Source organism: Chelonia mydas, chromosome 10, assembly GCF_015237465.2.
Source record: "Chelonia mydas isolate rCheMyd1 chromosome 10, rCheMyd1.pri.v2, whole genome shotgun sequence".
Lineage (NCBI taxonomy): Eukaryota > Metazoa > Chordata > Testudines > Cheloniidae > Chelonia > Chelonia mydas.
In genome coordinates this window covers 64,117,689-64,140,947 of record NC_051250.2, presented here as the reverse complement: position 1 = coordinate 64,140,947, position 23,259 = coordinate 64,117,689, and the positions used below count along the sequence as shown (strand labels likewise).

The window sequence follows — 23,259 nt, the reverse complement described above, 5'->3', positions numbered from 1 at the left end:
CCTGGGGAATATCTAGGAACAGGTAAATACAAATTCCCTAATTCTGGTTATGCAAAAACCCTGCCTTTTGAAGCTATGCCCTGAGGAGAGGGTCTGTGTATGCCAATTACCTATTACCAAAGGCCAAGATCAAAGGCCCAAACTGTATAAAGAAATGGCTGCTGGGTTCTGGTTCTGCATGAGAGATGGTTATGAACTTGTAACCACAGGAAAAACTCAGTTGTGGGTTTTGAAGGACTGACACTTAATAGAGCCCGAGGTTGGAGTTGGGGTGACCTCTCATAAGTCTTAAAGCTTGCACATAGGTGCTTGTATTGTTCTTAATAGGTCTTCTCTGTAATGCTTTCACCTTAAGAATAAATGTGCTTGCTTAGAAAAAGTAATGTGGTAACTTATAACTGCCGGCCATTACGCTGTTCATTGCTTCTGGAGAGAAAGCTAAGCACAGATGCTGGCCTGTTAGGCAGTCTGGCTTGCGGGGAACATCAGAGTGTAGGCAGGGAACTGTGCAGCCTGGGGGGAAAAAAAAAACCCTTCAGGAGGTAGAGAGATGTGGGTTTCTACCCGAGAGAGGTAATGGCTGAAGAGCCAGCAACCTAGAGTGGGTGCCCTTGGTAGACCATGCAAGGGGAGTACAAGTGCATTTGCCCTGAACTGTGACAGAGGGGGCATGCACAAATCAGCGTGTGGCAGAACTGGGACCATTATCTCCTCCTTGATTGCACAGGTAAATTAAAATCTCTGCAGTTAGCAGAAGGTTTATTGGTAGATAGCGTTTGTATTCAAATACTGACATTTTAAAATAAAGTTATGTTTCCATTAGCCCTTAGTGTAGGTTCCTAATCAGGACAGGTTTCAGAGTAGCAGCCGTGTTAGTCTGTATCCGCAAAAAGACCAGGAGTACTTGTGGCACCTTAGAGACTAACAAATTTATTAGAGCATAAGCTTTCATGGGCTACAGCCCACTTCATCGGATGCATAGACTGGAACATATAGTAAGAAGATATATCACGGTGAATCCAGAAAAGTGCTCAGGCTCCAAACATTGTCCCTCATGTAGGAGATAGGCATTCTATTTAAAGACTCTCACCAGTGTGGTCTTTAGTCTCAGTGCAAGAAAGCAGTGGGAGGAGACTTTGAGAGCTTACTCTTAGAGGAGGCTGTATCCACTTGGCCTTCTGTATTGGAGAGTCTCAAATTGTCAGATTCATCTCCAAAGGAAAGAAGAAATCTTTCCAGTTGGTAGTCCACTCATTGTACTGTGAGTTATGAATGCTCTTAGCTGCCTCTCTGGAAAAAAACCCCTCTTTTTCAGGCACTCAGACTCCCTAAGGAAGAAGTCTCATAAAAGCACTAAATATCTAAGTGCACAGAGTCAATCTCCTTATTGTATAGGAAACGATCCAGATCTAGATGTATCGCGGCACTGTCAAGGCCTCTTGGATCATGAAGGCTCAACATATCTAGCGCCTCTTTTTAAGGCATTCAGATCCACTGGTGGATGTTGAATCTGTCTCTTTTTGGCATGGGAGGAATGTTCAAAGCCAGGGTCTTCACCAGTTCCATCAGGGAACTCAATCTGGAGGCCAACTCGAAGTCATAGTTAGAATGAAGAAAGGTCTCTCAGGTGGGTTCTTGGATCCAGGCGATCTGCAGATTCACCACTAATAAAGTGGAACCCCCTGACTCATGCTTCCAGATCTGAGGCTGTGAGGGTGAATCAAGTCTCCAGCCAGTGCTTTCCCGGTGGCCAAAATCAGGCACAGCGTAGTGGTGTCCCACACTGTGTCCAGTACCATGTCTTGTCACTACCTGTAGCATCACCAATATCTAGTTCCCTTTATTTAGAATAAAAAATTAGCTAGTGTAAATTAGGACTTCAATGGAGCTACAGAAATTTACAGCTGCTGAGGATGTAGTACTGAGCCAGATTATAGCAAATGGGCTCAAATTATGTGATAGGTAGAACAATTTTTTTCCATTGGTGAGAATATTCCTTTGTTTACTATGTATCTCAACTACTTATTAATAAAGATAAATTGCACATGGCTGCCTTCTGAATACAACCTGTTTTTAGACTAGATTTTAAAAAATGGAAAGACCAGAATGTCCCTTGGAAGCTCAATCTCATTGGAAATGTCACTGAGCAATGGTGGTTTGTTTCCTCTGAATGCATTGGATAAATCAGAAATAGAGCTGTGCTTTACCATATAGTTCCATCTTTTTGTTGCTTCTGTAGCTGTTTGCAATATGTGTTGCAGAATAGTTCCTCAGTGCTCAGGATTGCCAGGGAAAGGCTGCTGGGCACAGAAACCAGAGCATTCTTTGAGATTTCTCTTTAAATATTATTTTTCATATGAAGCTATTGTTTTACAGCAAGGAGATTTCTAAATGTGCATTCGTTTAGGGCATATCTGAAGTTGCGTGAGAGATTGTCATAGCTCACACACTCTTGTAAATCACCATTGAACAGTAGTAACCCAAAAAATGAACTGAAAACATGTCTGGTTTCAATTTTAAGGTAAAAGTCTTGCCAAAGGCTGTATTTGATTCAGAGACCACCCTTTGGTAAAGCAATGCTTTACTGACCAGATTACCTTAAAACACTTTGTGGTTGTGTTATGCTCATCATGTTATGTATTGGCAACTAGAACGGATCTTCTAACTGCTAGCCAAAAACTCTGTCCTTGACAGTATTCTCTCATGTCATGAAGACTCTACAAACTTGACATTTGGGTTGACTATAATCTAATATGTTATCCTTTCAAGCAATTATTACATTCAAAATGACAGAAACTGGTTTTGTGTTCTTGTTGTTCCAGACTCCCTTGCAGATATGACTCTTTGCCAACTGAATATCAGTTAAGAAATGATATTATGAAATGCAAGGTTTCTGGTTTTTATAGTATAGTGCTGTAAATCTAAACTTGGGGAAAACCACAAGTGTCATAGATATGACAGAGCATAGCAGCATTCCAATCCAAAAAAAATTAACCACGTGCTTAACGAAATCTTTTTATAGTGTTTGCCTCCCCATACCCCCCAGTCTGATGTTCTGTATAAGTAAAATAAGCTTTAGGCTGCCAGCCATCTCTGTATTCGACAGACACTGCTCAGATTCGGAAACTAAGGATATACATAAATCCAGACATATGCTGCTAGTAATGGAGAAAGCTCTTCCACGTTAAGGTTATCTAAATACTCTCTGCCATGCAATCAAAAATATCAACAGTAAAACTGATATTTCTAACAACTGGATCTATGTCTGAATGGGAGGCCACTGACCTAGCAAGAACAACAGCCACCACTACACAAATAGGAAAAGATCTGAATTCAGTCTTTGGATAAGAGCCATACGGCCAAGGAAGCTTAGATGTGTGCAGGAGAGGACTATCCCAAAATAATTTACTATGTTAAAAAGAATATTGGCAGGTGGACTCATATTTTACAAAGAGAACAGAATGATCATTGGAGCCTCAACCTACCGTGGTGTGACACAGTTTCTCCTCTACCTTGGTGGGTCTTGCGCTTATTGGCGGATTTGCTCGCCTTGGAGCTTCACGGCAGCCCCCAGCTTGGCCGTTTTTCTGAACCCACAGTCCAGGTCGACGACTCCTGTGTCTGACCAGGAGTTGGGAGGTTTGGGGGGAACCCGAGCCCGCCCTCTACTCTGGGTTCCAGCCCAGGGCCCTGTGGAATGCAGCTGTCTAGAGTGCCTCCTGGAACAGCTGTGCGACAGCTACAACTCCCTGGGTTACTTCCCCATGGCCTCCTCCCAACACCTTCTTTATCCTCACCATAGGCTCTTCCTCCTGGTGTCTGGTAATGCTTGTACTCCTCAGTCCTCCAACAGTATGCGTGTGTTCTCTCTCTCTCTCTCTCTCCTCTCCTCTCCTCTCCTCTCCTCTCCTCTCCTCTCCTCTCCTCTCCTCTCCTCGCACCTCTTGCTCCCAGCTCCTTACACATGCACCACAAACTTAAGTAAGCTTCTTTTTAAACCCAGGTGCCTTGATCAGCCTGCCTTAATGGATTCTAGCAGCTTCTTGATTGGCTGTAGGTGTTCTAATCAGCCTGTCTTAATTGTCTCCAGAAGGTTCCTGATTGTTCTGAAACCTTCCCGGTTACCTTACCCAGGGAAAGGGGACCTACTTAGCCTGCTCTCCTGCTGCTGCCCTCTGGCCTGGGCTTTCCTTGCTTTTGCCCCTGCTTTCGGCTTCCCCCCAGACCGGGACAGACGCTCTCCCCGCTTTCTTTTCTTTGTGGTTTTTTTTGTTTCTTTCTCCACTGTTGCTAGAGTGCTGGCTGGCTGCCGGCCGGCTATTAGCTCCCCCCCCCCGCCCGCCCGCCCTAGGACGCTGCTACCGCTCCAGCTGAACCCCCCCCCCGAGAGAGGGGGGACCTGCCAGCCCGCTTCCCCGGAGGGGGGGAGTGGAAGGACCCAGCCCCTAGAGCCAGCCGCTTGCTGTTTGTCTGCGAACCCGTCTCCGGCTGAGAGAATTTCTTATCATCCACTCTGGCATCTCTGAAATGCGAAAAAGAAAGCCTGGAACAAACAGCCGTCTACTGGAGGAACACTGCCCAGGGAATCTACAAATTGCCGTGGAGGGGGCCTAAGACTGAGTAACTTTCAAACTGTGCTCTCGTGTGGGGGGAGGCCTTGACTGTGTTTGTAGGGACACAGGGGGTGTGGCACGGAGCTGCCCCCCGATCCATCTGTGTCCTCCCAACCCCCACACTACTATCCTCATCACTGCCCCCTCCATCATCATTGCTGGCTGTTTAACAACTGCCTATGGACTTAGCTGCTCGCCCTGATTCCACTGTGTGGGCCAGAAGCACCAGCCAACCAAACAGGACTCTCTGGACAAGCATACGGTGGTTCATGTGCCACCCCCCGCCCCGAACTGCCCATCCCACAGCCTGTCCCTTTTTACCTGACCCCAACTCCTGTTTACCACCTGCCACCACCCCCGCTGGAGCATCAGCAATGGAGGGCACCGGGGTGACCTCTGCCGCTGCCATGCCCATCGCCTCCCCAGACTCTAGGGGAGCCCCCCCAGCCAGCGGGAAAGGCCAGGGCAAGAAGAAGGGGAAGGGCACCGCTAAAACCACCAGGCCCTCCGTGGCAGGGGCCACCCCCACTGCTGCGGCCCCTCCACCAACCATGGCGTCCCTCCCCGCTGCCCCCTCCACCAGCTCTGCGGCTGTCCCTCCTTCACTCCCCATGATGTATGCCCAGGCGGCGGCAGCGCCCCCACCTGCCACCTCATCTCTCCCGCCCACCGCCTCCGCCACCATCAACAGCAGCCGGGGCCCCTTCCCCACCATGACAAGGAAGCACGGTGTCCAATGCCACCTGGTGCCCACCTCGCCCCACATGGAGACCTACGTGCGGATGTTGGCGAAGGTGGTGGGGCCCTCGGCCATTGTGGCGGCCTCCAAAATATATGGGAAGGTCGTCTTCTTCTTAGCATCGGAGGCTGCCGCCCAGGAGGTGGTGGAGAGGGGCCTGAGGTGGGGGGGGTGTTTGTCCCCCTAGAGCCACTGGAGGACCTGGGCATCCACCTGGTCCTGACCTCTGTCCCTCCTTTTCTTCCCAATGCTGCCCTGTTACCCACCCTTCCCACCCTGGGGAAACCTGTTTTTGTCATCAGCCCTCTCCCGTTGGGCTGCAAGGACCCCACCCTCCGTCACATCTTTTCCTTCCGCCGGCAAGTGCAGCTTCTACTGCCGTCGGCGGCGCGTGACAAAGAGGCGCTCGAGGGGTCCTTCCTAGTCCCCCACCAGGGGGCCCATTACCGGGTGTATTTCTCCACGGGGGAAGACCGGTGCTACCTCTGCCGGGCATCAGGGCACGTCCAGAGGGACTGCCCCTTAGCCCGGCAAGGAGGGGCACCTGGGATCCCCGAGACCCGGCCCCATCATTGCCGATGCCCCTGGCCGCCCGATACCCAAACCTGCCCCCCCTCCTCTTCGGACCACCACTTGTCCCGCTCAGGCCCCCCCACCCCCCATGAGCTGCGAGGAGAGCTGCGGAAGTTTTTAGAGGATGTCCATGGCTGCACCAAGGGCCCAGGCGGGGAACAACCGGGAAACCGTAACCCCCGCCCCTCCCCCCCACCCACCATGAGCTGCGAGGAGAGCTGCGGAAGTTTTTAGAGGATGTCCATGGCTCCCGCAACAAGGTACAGCTTGCTCTCCAGCGATAGGGGGATTTTTTTTTCAAATCCTCCGGGCCACAAGGGCCCTCATGGGGGAAGGTAAAAGGACGGGGAAGCAGGATGCCTCAGACTACTGGCGGGTCCGCGTCTTCCGTGACCAATTACTCACCTACAGGATGAGTCAAGGACTGTTGCGTGGCCCGCTGGGGGATGCGAGCGTCCCTGCCAGTGAGGATCCCCCCCCGGCCTTCCCCATGACACTTCTCACCATCTCAACGTTGAAGACCCGGGGCTGTAGGATGGCTCTCCGCAGGTCCCAGGTGCTCTCCTTCCTTCAGGAGGGAGGGTACTCTGTGATTTTCCTGCAGGAGACCCATACGGATCTGACCGCCGAAGATAGTTGGCGGCTGGACTGGGGGGACAGGGTCTACTTTAGTCACTCCACGATTCGGCAGGCTGGAGTGGCGACCCTGTTCTCCCCTGCCCTACGGCCCAAGGTGCTAGGGGTCGCCGAGGCCATGCAGGGTCACCTGCTGCATCTCCGGGTCCGTATAGAGTGGCTCGTAGTTAACCTCATTAACGTCTATGCCCCGATATCGGGCCCGGAGCGGCTGCAATTCTATCAGCAGGCGTCCGCCTTCCTCGGCACCTTAGATTCTCACAAGTGCCTGGTCCTGGGAGGGGATTTTAATACCACCCTCGAGGAGCGAGACCGCTCGGGGACCGAGCGGTGCCCAGCCACCATGGACACCCTCCGGGAGATAGTTGAACATCACTCCCTAGTGGACATCTGGCGTGACCACCACCCGGATGACACTTCCACGTTCACCTTTGTCCAGGTGGAAGCCCATCGGTCGAGCCACTCCCGGTTGGACCGCATTTATTTATCACGCTTCCATCTCTCACGAGCCCACTCCTCCAGCATTCAGCTGGTCCCATTTTCTGACCATCACCTAGCCACCGTGACAGCCTCCCTCTGTGCGGAGAGGCCAGGGCCGGCTTACTGGCATTTTAACAACAGCCTGTTGGAGGATGAGGGCTTCGTGACGTCCTTCCGGGAATTCTGGCTGGCCTGGCGAGGGCAGCGGAGTGCCTGTCCCTCGGCGCGGTGATGGTGGGACTTGGGGAAGGTGCGCGCCCGGCTTTTCTGCCGCGACTACACCTGGGGCACCAGCCGATGGAGAAATGCGGCGATACAGCAGTTGGAACGGGAGGTCTTGGAGATGGAGAGGCGTCTGGCCGCCAGCCCTGAAGACCCGCTCCTCTGCGGAGCGTGCCAGGAGAAGCGGGAGGAGCTCCGGGCTCTCGAGGACCATCGGGCCCGGGGCGCCTTTGTTCGATCCCGCATCTGCCTCCTTCGGGAGATGGATCGCGGCTCCTGCTTCTTCTATGCCCTGGAGAAAACGAGGGGGGGGCCAAGAAACACCTCACCTACCTCCTGGCAGAAGACGGCTGCCACTCACGGAACCGGCGGAGATGTGCGGGAGGGCCCGAGCCTTCTACACAAGTCTTTTCTCCCTGGATCCGACCGACCCTAGCGCTTGCAGAGTGCTTTGGGAGGAGCTCCCTACGGTCAGCGCAAGCGACCGAGACCGGCTAGAGTTGCCTCTCACTCTGGCAGAGTTCTCGGAATCCCTCCGTCGTATGCCCACTAATAAGTCTCCAGGCATGGATGGGCTGACCGTGGAGTTCTACCGCGTGTTTTGGGACGTCCTCGGCCCAGACCTAGTCACCGTCTGGGCCGAGTCTCTGCAGAGCGGGGTCCTCCCTCTTTCGTGCAGGCGAGCTGTGCTCGCCTTGTTGCCGAAGAAGGGGGACCTCTGCGATTTATGAAATTGGCGTCCCGTCTCGCTCCTCAGCACGGACTACAAAATCGTAGCGAAAGCAATCTCGCTGCGGCTAGGGTCTGTGCTGGCGGACGTGATCCACCCAGACCAGACCTACACCGTCCCAGACCGCAGTATCTTTGATAACCTATTTATGGTTTGGGACCTTTTGGAACTCGGGCATAGGGACGGTCTGTCGTTCGCCCTCCTGTCCCTAGATCAGGAGAAGGCGTTCAATAGGGTGGACCATGGGTACCTCCTGAGCATTCTACAGGCATTTGGCTTCGGACCCCAGTTTGTGCGTTTTCTCCAGGTGCTATACGCCTGCGCAGAGTGTCTGGTTAAGCTCAACTGGACCCTGACCGAACCGGTCAGCTCTGGGTGAGGAGTACGACAGGGGTGCCCCTTCTCAGGCCAGCTGTACGCTCTGGCGATCGAGCCCTTCCTCTGTCTCCTCCGCAGGAGGTTGACAGGGTTGGTGCTGCGGGAGCCGGAGCTGCAGCTGGTCCTGTTAGCGTATGCTGATGACGTGCTCCTCGTGATCCAGGACCCTGGCGACTTGGCGCAGGTGGAGGCTTGCCAGGCCATCTATTTGGCAGCCTCCTCCGCCCGGGTCAACTGGGTCAAGAGCTCTGGCTTGGCAGTAGGAGACTGGCAGCAGGCGAGCTCCTCCCATCAGACCATCCGGTGGAGTGCGGGTCCGCTGCTCTACCTCGGCGTTTACCTTTCTGCCACGCATCCCTCACTGTCGGAAAACTGAGAAAATATAGAGGGCGGGGTGATAGAGCGGCTCCGGAAATGGACGGGACTACTCCGATGTCTCTCCCTCCGAGGGAGAGCGCTGGTGCTTAATCAACTAGTCCTGTCCATGCTCTGGTACCAGCTCAACACCCTGGTCCCGGGTTTCCTGACCAAACTCCGGACATTGATTCTGGGATTCTTTTGGTCAGGAACGCAGTGGGCCCCTGTAGGGGTTCTTCATCTATCCCTGAAGGAAGGATGACAGGGCCTGAAGTGTCTACACACTCAGGTCCGTGTCTTCTGCCTCCAGGCCCTACAGAGGCTCCTCTATGGTGCAGGCAGTTCGGCATGGAGCACACTGGCGCACGCCATCCTGCGCCGCATCTGAGGGCTCCGATATGACCGGCAGCTCTTTTATCTCCGTCCGGGAGGTCTTCCGCGAGACCTCTCGGGGCTGCCAGTCTTCTACCAGGACCTCCTCCGGACTTGGAAACTGTTTTTAAACGACCAGGTCCGTGGCGGCCACCGAGGGGGTAGATCTCCTCGCGGAGCCCCAGCTACACAACCCCCAGCTCTATGTGCAGGTGGCAGAGTCCCGCTCAGTGCGCCAGAGCTTGATCCTGGCAGAAGTCACGAGAATCGGAGACTTCCTGGACTACGACCGGGGAGACTGGCTGGATCCCCTGACGCTCGCCCCGTGCATGGGGCTCTCCAGACCTTGCACCTCCTGGTGCGTACTTCAGGAGGTGAAGGCCACTTTGCTGCCCGCTGCTCGAGCTTACCTCGACCAGGTCCTGCTGGAGGGCATGCCCCGCCCACCCTCTACCCCAGGCCCGCCAGACCTTTTAATTGGACCCCTGCCCCACAGACCCAATCGACCTCCTCACCTCTTCACTGCGAGCCGGCTGCATGAACTGCAGCCAGTACGCTTCCAAACCGTGCCAAGGAAACATCTATACAAGCTCGTTTTCCACACCCTTCACGCCCTCACCCCAGTATCCCGCCCCTACACAAAGTGGCGAGACCTTCTGCCACCTTTGGAGGGTGAGCAGCCCCGGTGGACCAGCCTATATTCCACCTTGGTTCCGAGGCCCGTCGGGGACATCAGTTGGCGGCTCCTTCATGGAGCTGTGAGCATGGGCACGTACTTGGCGCGGTTCACCCCTGTCCCAGATACTTGTCCCTTTTGTGGTGTGAGGGAAATCGTGGTGCACGTATATTTGGAGTGCGCCAGGCTGCAGCCCCTGTTCCAGCTCCTCACAAATCTCCTATTATGTTTTTGGTTGCATTTTTCCCCTCACCTTTTTATTTATGCACTCCCCATCCATGGCCTCACAGTCGCAGGATCTCCTAGTTAACCTCCTCCTGGCCCTGGCTAAAACAGCCATCTATAAAACCAGAGAGAGGAGGTTGGCCAATGGAGTTTCCTGTGACTGTGGGGCCGTTTTCCGATCCTCGGTCCGTTCACGTATCCGGGCGGAGTTCCTGTGGGCGGCATCCACCGACTCCCTTGATGCTTTTGAGGAGCGGTGGGCGCTGTCTGAGGTTCTCTGCTTGGTGTCCCCGTCCGGGTCCCTTTGTCTGACCCTTTGATTGGGGGAGAGAGTAAGGGACCCCAGCCCCAGCCATTGCTGCTGCGGACACCACCACCTTAGAGGAGTCCTTTCACATGTGGGTGCACGTCCCGTCCCGTCCCCGGATTGTCCACCCCACAGCCTGCCCCTCTTGTTGGGTGCTTTCAGAGGAGGGAATTGTTGGTGACACTCGGGCGTGGCGCCAGGTAACTCGAGGGGGTGGAAGACCATGAGAGTCAATGAAGCCCCCTCGCTCTGGGCCACCAGGTAACTCAGAAGCGTGGAAGACCACGAGAGTTGAGGAAGCCCCCGGCTCTGGGCCCAGGCAAGCTTGAACACTTCCCTCCCCTGAAGCTAATGAGAAAACAATTGTGATTGGTTGCTGTGTTACACATTGCATGTGCTGCTGTTTTTACTTTGTAAATGTGTTATGCAAATAAAAACATCTTTTGCTTAAAAAAAAAAAAAAAAAAAAAAACACACCAAACAATTACTCTCCTGTAGCAGTCTGGCCCGACCCTGTCACAGTGGCCAAAGTGGCAAAGGTATAAAATTTACAGATGCGCAATACAAATCTTATATCTGAGCTAGTAATAGAGTTGTTTTAAAGAGCTAAGACTATTACAGAGCCATCAAAGGCCAAATCCTGCAGTCCCCACACAGGGGTTAGACTTCCACTGAAGGCAATGGCAGTTTTACCAGGGTAAGGACTAAGGGCTGCAGCATCTTCTCGGTTATCTGGCTCAGAAGGATGCAAAGGAGCAGCAATTAGGACACTGAGGGTTTACACTACAATTAAAAACCTACAACTGGCCCATGTCAGCTGACTGACTCATAGGGCTTGGGCTAAGGGGCGGTGTAGACGATCAGGCTTAGGCTGTAGCCTGAGCTCTGTGACCTTCCCAGCTTGCAGTGTCCTACAGCCCAGGCTCCAGCCCAAGCCTAAACATCTACACTGCAATTAAACAGCCCCTGGGACCGAGCCCCACGAGCCTGAGTGGGTCCTGCAGCCTCATTATGGGCTCTGCGCACCTAGCCTCCATGTTTCTGCAAAGGCCTTGCCCTTAAATGACTTCTTCAGAGCCCTATTCAAATGGGTCCAAAACATTCATTGCCTACTTGGAGGAAACAATGCACCAAGGGCTGCAACAACAAAATGTAGAAATGTTAAGACTAAACTGCCATTAATGAAACCTTGTCTGAAATCCACATAAAAATTATTTTAAAAAACAAACAGCAATAGTCCACCGACTATTAGTCTCAAACAAATGTGGGTTAGATAAATATAGCAAAGAACTGTACCACGGTTGGGGTTGGGTTTTTTGGTTTTTGTCCGGTAAGGTCATTTTTGGATTTTAAGTGTATGAAAATCGTGCAAACCCAACCATGGTGCTGATGCAGATTTTTTTAAAAAATAAATAATTAAACATTGTGGCTTCCAGTAAGTTGTATTATTTGTTATTACTTGACTTTCAGCAGATTCCTTTCTTTGGGGTTTCCTGCACAATTTGAACTTTACCTAAAGATCAACCTCTACTAGGCTATACATTTTGTCAGGTCTCGTTGGTACCTGCTTAAGATACATTTCACTGTATATTAGTGAACTAAACATGGCTCGTCTCTGAAGATGTAGTAGGGCTGCAAGAAATCTATCATAGGGGAAGAACTTACCATCCAAAATTATAACGGGAAAGAGTCTACCACCTTTACAAATGTGGAATATACCTTTCTCTGTAAGGTGTCCCATTGATTTCAATAAAAAGAAAAGGAGTACTTGTGGCACCTTAGAGACTAACCAATTTATTTGAGCATAAGCTTTCGTGAGCTACAGCAGCTCAAGAAAGCTTATGCTCAAATAAATTGGTTAGTCTCTAAGGTGCCACAAGTACTCCTTTTCTTTTTGCGAATACAGACTAAGACGGCTGCTACTCTGAAACCATTGATTTCAATGGAACTATTAGCAGAGAAAGATACTACTGAATGTGTGTTACCAAATCTGGCTTTTAATTTATACAAAAAAATGTTGCCACGTGGCGTTATATTTCATCTGGGGCAGATTATAATTCCCCATCCTCTCACAGACAACAGTGAGCAGTTACACACACAAGGCATCCCAGTCACTCTAATGGGCCTACTCCTGTGAGTAACTACTAGGGTTGTCGATTAACCACAGTTAATTCATGCGATTAACTCAAAAAAAGAAAAATGAATTGCACTTAAGTGCACTGTTAAACAATAGAATACCAATTGACATTAAATATTTTGGATGTTTTTATACATTTTCAAATATATTATTACAACACAGAATACAAAGTGTACAGTGCTTACTTTATATTCTTATTACAAATATTTGCACTGTAAAAATGAAGAACAAAATAAATAGTATATTTCAGTTCACCTCATACAAGTACTGTAGTGCAATCTTCATCTTGAAAGTTTAACTTACAAATGTAGATTTTTTTTTTTGGTACATAACTGCACTCAAAAAAACAAAACAAAATCCACTCAGTCCTATGTCTTGTTCAGCCAGTTGCTAAGACAAACAAGTTTGTTTACATTTACAGGAGATACTGCTGACTGCTTCTGTCCTTGTCACCTGCAAGTGAGAACAGGCGTTCACATGGCACTTTTATAGCTGGCACTGCAAGGTATTTACGTGCCAGATATGCTAAACATTCATATGTCCCTTCATGCTTCGGCCACCATTCCAGAGGACATGCTTTCATGCTGATGATGCTCGTTAAAAAATAATGCGTTAATTTAAATTTATGACTGAACTCCTTGGGGGAGAATTGTATGTCTCCTGTTCTGTTTTACCATTCTGCCATATATTTCATGTTACAGCAGTCTCGGATGATGACCCAGCATGTTCTTTTTAAGAACGCTTTCACAGCAGATTTGACAAAACTCAAAGAAGGTACCAATGTGAGATTTCTAAGGATAAATACAGCACTCGACCCAAGGTTTAAGAATCAGAAGTGCCTTCCAAAAATCTGAGAGGGAGGAGGTGTGGAGAATGCTTTCAGAAGTCTTAAAAGAGCAACACTCCAATGTAGAAACTACAGAACCCGAACCACCAAAAAAGAAAAATCAATCTTCTGCTGGTGGCATCTGACTCAGATGATGAAAATGAACATGCGTTGGTCAACTCTGCTTTGGATCGTTATCGAGCAGAACCCATCATCCACATGGAAGCATGTCCTCTAGAATGGTGGTTGAAGCATGAATGGACATATGAATCTTTAGTGCATCTGGCACGTAAATATCTTGTGAGGCCAGCTACAAAAGTGCCATGCAAATGCCTGTTCTCACTTTCAGGTGACACTGTAAATAATACGTGGGCAGCATTATCTCCTGCAAATTGTAACCCAGCTTGTTTGTCTGAGCAATTGACTGAAGTAGGACTGAGTGGACTTGTAGATTCTAAAGTTTTATATTATTTTTGAATGCAGTTACTTTTTGTACATAATTCTACATTTGTAAGTTCAACTTTCATGATAAAGAGATTGCGCTACAGCACTTGTATTAGGTGAATTGAAAAATACTATTTCGTTTTTTTACCAATGCAGATATTTGTAATGAAAATAAATGTAAAGTGAGCACTGTACACTTTGTATTCTGTGTTGTAACTGAAATCAATATATTTGAAAATGTAGAAAACATCCAAAAATATTTAAATAAATGGTATTCTATTACTGTTTAAAAGTGCAACTAATCCTGATTACTTTTTTTAATCGCTTGACAGCCCCTAATAACTACTCACAATCTGGTCCTCTGAAAACAGAGCAATTGCATTTTAAAGATTATGGTACCTACTGGTTTAATGATTTTTTTTACCACAGAAATGCCTGCCCTCTAAAAGTGCTTTTTGTTGCTAAAGTAGACCAACCACTCCATTATTACTCTATCTTACTCTTCCTTAGAAGCTACGGCTGCACTCTGCTTCCCCACTCTGCTGGCGCATGCTCCTTGTGACAAAACTCGGGCTAGAGCCTGATAAAGAGAGCATATGTGGCAGTATGTTTAAAAGTCCACTTCCAAATATGCCTTTCTGTGCCGAAAAAAAAAAAAAAAAGTTACAATGAGTTCCTGCACTGAGCTCACCACTCTTTTGGACTACTTCGCAGTGTGAGGGAAAGACTATACAACCCCACTCATTCAAATTGCATTGTGGTTTGAGGCTTATTTTTTCAGTAGCAATATTTTTCCTGAATTTAACGTTAGTTTTCTGAGTGGGGGTTAACTAGCCAAACCCACAGACTAAACGGATGGTTTTAGCTCCCATGGTGATTCTGTTCCCAGGTTTAAATGTCAAAATTAGATTACTGTTTTATATGTAAAAAGGAAAAACTGGTTTAAGACTATCCCATTTAAAAGAGAAAAACATTTTATGGCAAAAAAGACATTTTATAGAAGACTATTCTGCTGTGGTGGGATTTATAAATACACAACCTTCCCACCACCACTGCAGCCTAAATACTTTATGAAGCAATCAAATCCAAGCTGAAACTATAGTGAACTGCATTTTAGAAAGTGAATAATTAATAATAAATACTATTTGTTCTAGAGAGGGTCCCAAGGCACAAAGTGTAGATCAGATCCAACCTTCTCCTAACTTCGGGGGTTTCAGCCCCAGGATTTTGATTTTGCCCAAAAGGGCTGTGAAGGGTGAGGAGAGTCAAAGGTGGCTGGAAGCAATTGCTATACCCCTCTAATCTTAAGGGAAGTGGGGTGATGTGGTGCAGACACCCAGAGATTCCCCAGTGGGGGAGGAATCCTCAGTTACCTGGTCAAGATGGCTTTTCAGGGTCTTTGTGGTGCCAAATAAACAGAGCAAAGAGACGGAGCAGAAGCGAGGATCTGGCTCAACAGCTACCTACAAAGTTTGCATATGGAGCTTAGTTGTATTATGATCCCTGGTTTTGGTTTGGTCCCACCTTGGATTTGCCCACTAGTTAAGGAAAGTGTGCTGCAGGTCTCAAAAAATTCAGCTTCTAACAGGTTTATGTATATCATTGCAAATTCAACTGCAACTATTCTATTTAACAAGACCGTTTAACGGTGCAGAGAGGGGTCATGCAATTGGTTAAGAAGCCTCACTAAAAAGACAAGGAGAGGTCAAATTGGAAAGAATGGGAATTTTTAATATGAATAGAAGGGAAAGAAAGAGTGAAATGTGTACGATAATAGACAGTACTGTAAAGTGAGAAGTGTGTTTGCATTATTCCTTTCTGATTGGCTAAAAGCCAATAGCCCAGCTGAAATCTGCAGTGTCCCTCTTCTGTACTGTTATCCCTGGCTTCATCCAGTGTGATGAAGATGTGGGAGGTGAAGCTTTGAGTCACAAATCCAACGTTTCATTTCCCCTCTCCTAACCCATAAGCAACTGTGGGGAGGAGTTCTGAGACTAATTAATATCTGTAAAACACTTTCAGGTTCTTTCACAGGATGCAATATAAGCACAGATCATTACTAATGAACAGCACTAGTCTTTGAGAGATGGCAGAAGTAGAAACTGCCACAAATCTACGTTCAGCTATAAAGGAAAAACCAGAATCCAGCAAATAATTTAACTGAATTCTCGCCAACATTTTTGCTTTCGTTTGCTGTGTTTCACAGTATCATAATGACAAAGCCTGGGTTGTTTATCAGTATTTTCTTCTCTCATAGCAAGAAACCAGGCTCTGTCATTAGGATACAGTGTAAAATACAGCAAACAAAAGCAAAAATATTTTTTTCTGAAGAGGCTGTAGCTTTCCAAAGCCAACATAAAGTGTAATTTGTTTGGTGTATAACAAACAGTTGATTTGATTTCTTCGCTCTGTGTCTGTCTTATTTCTCTTTGTATCTAATTTTACAGGAATCTGTTTAGTTTTATCTTGTACAAATGCAAGCAGACTTCTGCACAACCCATTTTAATTGGCTTTATCAAACAAGATCATGGTCACGCAAATTTTAAGAGATTTTGTTCAGCGAACATCTGCAAACACTAGACAGAGCTATAGTATAACATTTCATTGGACTTTCTTCTATTGCTTTTATGTCAAAAATTTTCATCCAGACGGTTTTGTTTTTTAAGTCAAAATAACAATCTGTATAAACAATTCAACTCTACTGAGCCTTAAAAGTTAGCTTTTAAAACCAGAGATATGCACTACAGTCATATCTGAGAGTGACTGTTCTTATACTGTTTCATATGGGGGGGCGAACGGGGGAGGGGATAGTATAGGAAACTGAGAACCCCAATGGCTTCCCATGAAAATGGAAGTGTGTGGGGTAGGAAAGGGAAGAAAGAATGAATATCTAAGAGCACATAGTTCATGTAATATATGTGTTATAGATATACACACTTCAATATATTTTACATATAATGCACACATGTATTGTATAACCCGCTATAGAGAAGTAGGGCCAGATCCTGGTCTCTGATTCCATACTGGCATCTCTCCAGCATTGCAAAGGGGTAGACAGCTGTCCTAACTGGGTAGCTTAGCATTCTCCTTAAGTCAGGAGAATCCTGGGATGGCATAAAACTGGCAAAGCTAGCTCTGCCCCACCTCTGTGTATGTGGGGTGTTCCAGGGCCAGCCAGGGTAATAAGGAGGTCTGGGGGGGCACTGTGGCCCCCCGCATGGGAGAACGATGCTGGGGACGAGTGGAGAAAAGGAAGAAGTGTGTGAGCTGGTGGCAGGAAGAGAAGGGTTGAAATAGTCACAGGAGAGTGTTTCAGGCAGGCTTGGCTCTTGGCCCCCCAGGATTGTGTGCGTTCAGTGACAGGCACATTACATTCTGTGCCTTTTTCTCACATATTCTAAGAAGGCATCACCTACAATTTACCAGAAGGTACCCAAAGCTCCCTAGCCACAGCGGGACAACTCTGACCCCTAGAGACATCAAGCAGGTGACACAGAAATATTTCTTCCCAGCTTTATGCACTTCAGACTTCCCATGCTAGAACAGTTCTGGGTCCCCTGGTGTCACTGCAGAGGAGCAAAGACTTGGCATCAAAGATGTGTCATCATTGCGCTCTCTCGTGTTGGCAATGGCCCCAGACACAGACACAGCTTACTGAAAAAAGAATATCCGGGAGAACAGGTTTTGGGAAGGATTGGCAAGGACGCAATTAAGCTCTGGAGGCGGCAGCAGGACTGCGGCCACACTATGGAAATGACGTAGCTTAGGTTTCTTTAAATGTATAAACCCAAGATTCTACTCAGTCGCACTGGTGTAAAGAGCTCAGAAACCTGGCTCCTAGAGCTCAGAAAGCCACCGCAGATAGACTGGGATCATTTTTTCTAGCTTTTGTTCTTAAACCAGTTTTTAGTAATTCCATATTTACATTCAAGAAAATGGTTTGATTTCAACATACACAGAGTCCACATTACAGAAATGGTCCCTTTGGGTCTGCACCCATAACTATATGGTCTAATAACAAGTAGAAATACATGGGAGAGAGGGTAAGCAAATATATTGCATTACACTGATTTCTTCCATCAACAGTTACCTAAAGCAGGGGGCAAAAAACAAATGCCCTCTTTCAAAGAAGAGGATTTAGACCACATGCTACCCAAGGCAAGTTTCCTTAAGCATGTACAAGTTTTCATGGGTTTTGATTATATTTTGTTTCACTTTGAAATCAGAAATGTTGGCCCCATCTATATAAGGGCTTGTATCCCTGCTGGGATAATCTGCTCTACGGGGTGTGATTTCTAAACCGCACGAATGGGTTGCGCATTACCTGATGGGTGTAGATCCTGCCGGTGCGCTTTAATGTAGTGCTATTTGAAACAGAACTCCGCTAAAGTGCACTAGGAACCTTAAGAGTATGTCTATGCTGCAGCTAGGAACGAGCCTCCCAGGCCCAGGAGATGGACTCAGGCAAGCAGGGTTCAAGCTAGCGTGCTAAAAATAGCAGTATGGACGTTGCAGCTCAGGCTGGAGTTTGGGCTCTCAAGCCCACCTGACCTCCTACCCTTGAGCCTAAGCTTCAGGCTGAGTTGCAATGGCCACACTGCTATTTTTTGTGTATGCGGACAAATTAATTTGCAACACACTAGTGTGCTTTAGAAATCATCCCCCCTATAGAGCATATTACCCCACCGTGTAGAGAAGCTCTTAATCTTTAATGTGAGTTAAGGAATGGTGTTTAAAATTGGTTTCAACAAGACTCCAGTGAGGTGACTGCTAATATGGTTTGGTTTTGTTAGAGCTATGCATTTAAAAAGTTGTGTAATGTAGATACTTCCTAAGCCATGATTCTAAGATCGCTTGGCTCTGTCCACAACAGCCACTCAAAGTGTTTTACAAACTGGTTTTGCTGGAACTATGTTTAAATTCATTTCTCTATTTCAGTATAAAGATGGGAACAAATGGGGCTTATATCATAATATCAGTTCTTTCACCCTAGAAAACCTCCCACAGGGTCCTGCTGAACTCTTTTAGCAAGATTTCCATGTCCTCTATTTATTAGCACATAGACATTTTACATAATACAAGCTTTTTAAAATGAAAAACACCATCTGATGTAGACTCACCATCTTGCGTGTTTTGACTGAGGATCTGAGTGCGGAGCTCCTCAAGGCTAATTCCCAGGCATGTACAAATTTCCTCTACACTGTAAGGCTCCGGGTGAAATACCTCCTCAACAATGGTCAGCATTTCCTTCAGGCTAACTCCTAGCTTGGCCTGCACATCTTGGAGCTTCAGCATTTTTTTCCATTCTAGGCCTTTTGCCTTTGAGAGAAGCTACAATGTGAAAAACAGACAATACCACACTGTAGTTTGACATTGACAAGAAATATTTCATAAAGCAAACAGATCTTAAAACTGATTCCCCCCCCAGCAAAAGCTATCTATCCTTACACAGCAACTAGCTGTAGCCGGGTGGCTACCCCGCTCCTAAAATAGAAGGGGTTAAAAGCAGCCCTGGAGAGGTCTGTGGCTGGCTGATTGGGGAAGCAGCCACAGCTGGGCCACACCCCAATCAGACCCTTGCTGGCCTGTATAAAAAGGCTGTGAGCCAGTGACCTAAGGATTTTCTCTCCAGGCTAGGAGAGAGCAGGGTATGGCTGCCTGCCTGGGCACTGAGGGGGGTGCAGTGCTGGGGAAGGAGTAGGCTGAGCGGGGGTGCTTCAAGCTGACATCTCCCTAGGCTGTAGGGCCTGGTCCAAAGGCCCATAGAGGTACTGGAAGGCTGCAGGTCTGAACCCCCTTGCCTATGATGAGTGGCCTTTACACTGCAACCTGCCCCAGGGAGCGGGGGCTTGGTGATGACTGGCAGTAGCCCAGACTGAGGCAAGGTGGGGATAGTGGGTTGGGGGTTCCCCAGGAAGGGGAGACCCAGAGGCAGAGTGTGGAGGTACTGTCAGGGGGCAGAACCCCAGAGAAAGGGGCACCGGGGTCTGTGAGGGACACGGGCGGGGGGGCCAGAGCTGTGCCAATCACTGGCCTGCAGGGGATACTCCAGGCTGGAAAAGAGCTAATTCCCAATGACCAGCAGGAGGTGCCACAAGGGTGAGTCCAGCTCTTTTACACTAGCCAATATGTTTATACACCAATGTAGTTCCAGAACAGGAAGACTTCTGTCAATCACAGCACAGAAAAATTAAGCATTTCTTTTCTTAAAACACTTATTGACATTGCATATGTCCAGTCAAATCAATGATCCCTCCTTTTCTACATAGACTACCACCTCCAACTATTATTCACTTGATAAAGGTAATTTCAGGCATTTGTTTGTACACATGCCCCAGCACAGTAGCACTGGAAAATCCCAGAAAGACTTACTATGTTATTTGTCTTTGATCTAATATTGACAGCTCAGCCTGACTGGTGGTATTTAATGAATCCAAGTATCTGAGGCTGTTATGATCCTAACTGTCTTAGAAGAGCCTTGGAGAAATGAATGGCATGGTAAGGTTAGTGCTGGACCCTTAAATGCAAGCTTGCTAGTGTATCATATTTTTTTTTATAATTACAACATTCTATTAACATTCATTTTAAAAGGGAGCCTCAGTCCTACCTGAACAATGCAGATTTTTCTTGAGGCATTTAAACAGGAGTTTGTCATATTAAACTGAGAATGTGTTCTGCTCTCAAGTGTGCTGATTGAGTGGGGCCAGGATGTTCCCCATCATGGTCTTTCTTTTCAATAAATATTGGTTTTAAGTTTGTTTGAAACCATTAAGGTCTCAATTCAGCAAATCCTCTCTTTTCAGCAAAACACTTCAGTGGGGCTAACTGTCAGGTTTGTGGGACTTAAGCACATGCTGAAAGTTAAGTATTTGCATTGTGTAATTGAGGCCTCTAGGAGAGCTGTGACTTTTCCAAGAACTGGTGGATACTTTTTCCTCATACAGATTTGTTATAGCAGGATACTGCTGGTTTGCACCATGACTGAGCTGCTGTCCCGCTACTTGCTGCAGCTTCTCACTGTCCTGCTTCTCCTCAAGCATTATTGTACATGGGCCTTTTCAGTTTTTGCTTTATTGCAGTCTACAAAAATTAACTACTTTTGGTGCCCTCTACTGCCTTTCCAAAGTTGATATGGCGCAGAGCATAGAAACTAGAGCAGGAAAACAGACCACATGAGATCCTAACCACATGACTCTGAAGCCATTTAAAATACAGACATGTACGTTCAGACACAGAAAGGAGTGGCCCTGTCTAGTAGCTAAAGCAGGGGCCTGAGAGTAAGGCAATGGCCTGGCTCTGGCACTGTTTTTGAGATGCTGGAGAAGTCACCTTTGGCCTGATTTCAAAGATGCTGAGCACCCAGAGCTCCACAACATTAATCTGCCTGTATCTCAGTTTCCTCACCTATAAAATGGGGGTGTTATGGGACATACAAAGTCTGCACTAGACAGGAAGGGGTTAAGGAGCACCGCTGGACTCAGGCAGCCCCACCCCATCACACCTGTGAAGTATGGTGGACTTGGAGGAGGAGCTTCAAAAGGGAGAAGCCCAGCTCACAGGGAGGTAGACAGACCTCTCAGCTCAGCTCCCAGAGAGAAGCAAAGCAGTGAGCCTAGCTTTCCTATGAGCGTGGAGCAGTAGTACAGTTGGTTGGAGGGTCCTTGTGGACAGGGGGTTGAGTACTGCTCTTTATTTCCTTTAGTTTTGTTTTCTTTCCTTTGTCACGTTGGGAGCTGGCCCCAGGGCAGTCCCTGCTGAGCATATGAGCCCTTTGAGGAGAAGGTGGTCTGATGTAGGAGGTATCTTAGGAGAGAAGGAAGAGGCCTGACAAGGCAAAACCCAGGGTAGAGAGAAGGACTGGGCTGTCTTACTGAGGAGGCTAGCATGAGGAGACCCCAAGCAGAAGGGTGGAAGGACTAGTGGCCTGACCCTGGCCTGATGATTTGATGTGAAGTTGTGGGACTGCAGAGTTACCCTCTGGTTTACTGGCCTCAATGGATGAGGCTAAACGTGATCCAGCTGGAAGTCCAAATCACAAGATGAACGGCTGGTCAGCAGAGAGAAAAATCCAACAAGGCTACATTCAGCCAGAAGGCAGGGTGCCAGCCGGTGAGTCACAGTTGCAGTGGGTAATGTTTTCTTCACATTTTAACTTTTTTTTTAATTTTAATCTTTCATATCTTGAATAGTTGTCTGTAAAAGTGATTTGAGATCTTCAGCTTAATGGTACTGAAGGAATGTAAAGAATTATTGTATTACACTAATGAACAGCATCTTGTAACCCTCATTACTTGAAATTAAACAGGTGTAATCACTTAAAAAAACCAACACGCTGCTTTCTATTATCTGAATAAATAATGCACTATATTTTATGCCACTGGCACATTACCACATCCTTCCCAATTCCTTGAAGAGAGAGGCTGCATTTGAAATGAGCTTGCTATTTAGATACTCTACAGACTAAACATACTGAAAAGAAACCGATCACTGCAAAACATTAGCAGCTGGTATTTTAGTGATCATTCTAAACTTAGGACAACACAGTTTCTGACCATTTTTAAAAGAAAAAATCCCACCCCATTAACTCAAAATACAATGAACACCAGACCCAAAAAAGAAATAGGGGAAAATCCATCTACTGAATTTACAAGAATACTGACCCCATAGTTTGGTGTTTCCTGACAGTTACTGATCAGATGGACTAAGGACGTGAGGCATCCTCAAGCTACTTCTTAACTGCCAGGATACACCCTCTTCTTCTAGCCCTTATTGCTCAATACTACAGTCTCACTGGAACACTATAAATGTATGGCCATCTGTCGTATCTGATGATGACATCACAACATCTTGGTGGTGGGTTTTTTTTTTTCCCCCTGTAGCTGTATGATCCAATCTGTAAGGAGCGAGGTCACAAACACATGTCCTACAGAAATGTGTAGGCACCCACTGAAGACTTGGCATGACGCTTGGCTCTTTTTTCAATCACTTTTTCACATCTGTTTTTTCTCAAACTGTTTACAACATTTATTGATAGTTGCTCTACATTCGGGTCTGTCCTTGGCTCTGTCTTCAAAGTGATCAATATTTATGCCGCATGAGTTGAGATTCTGCTTAAGGGTCTTTGAAGTGTCTTCAGTGGCCGCTTTTCCTGCTCTTTCCAAGTTTCATCTATCACTACCCACTCCAATAACGTGACCTATCGATTTCTAAGATTACACTATAAGTAAATGTGAAAAAGTATATCCCAGTCAATGATGGGACAAGTATAAACAATGATTCATAGTGAGTATTGGTATACTTAGCCTTACATCATAATAATACTATCCTAGTACTTTGCAGTCCTATAGTAACATCTGAGGGTCTTTCAGTACTTCACAAACATTAACTGATTAAACTTTACAGCACCCATTCAGGTAGATAGGTAAGTAGGCATTATTAATCCCATTTTATAGATAGAGTAACCTGAAGTATAGTACAAAGGAGTAGAGACCTACATTTTTGCTAACATTGGGTATTCAAAGTTTATTCTCCAACAAAACTCCTG

General features: G+C 47.3%; 2 protein-coding genes across 7 annotated transcripts in view; one reads left to right on the top strand and one right to left on the bottom strand.

Moving 5' to 3' along the window:
• Positions 1-23,259, bottom strand: part of GALK2 (galactokinase 2) — a 79,844-nt gene that overhangs the window by 7,771 nt on the left and 48,814 nt on the right. For all 6 annotated transcript variants that reach the window (XM_037909913.2, XM_027829080.3, XM_037909916.2 and 3 more), the window contains one exon: positions 18,836-19,046. In XM_037909913.2, the coding sequence (XP_037765841.1) occupies positions 18,836-19,046 (211 nt within the window). The remainder of the gene's footprint in view (positions 1-18,835; positions 19,047-23,259) is intronic.
• The window catches only part of FAM227B (family with sequence similarity 227 member B), a 218,353-nt gene that overhangs the window by 181,970 nt on the left and 13,124 nt on the right, over positions 1-23,259 (top strand). The window contains exon 17 of the mRNA XM_043523330.1: positions 20,120-20,213. Coding sequence (XP_043379265.1) covers positions 20,120-20,160 — 41 coding nt within the window. The 3' untranslated portion in view covers positions 20,161-20,213. The remainder of the gene's footprint in view (positions 1-20,119; positions 20,214-23,259) is intronic.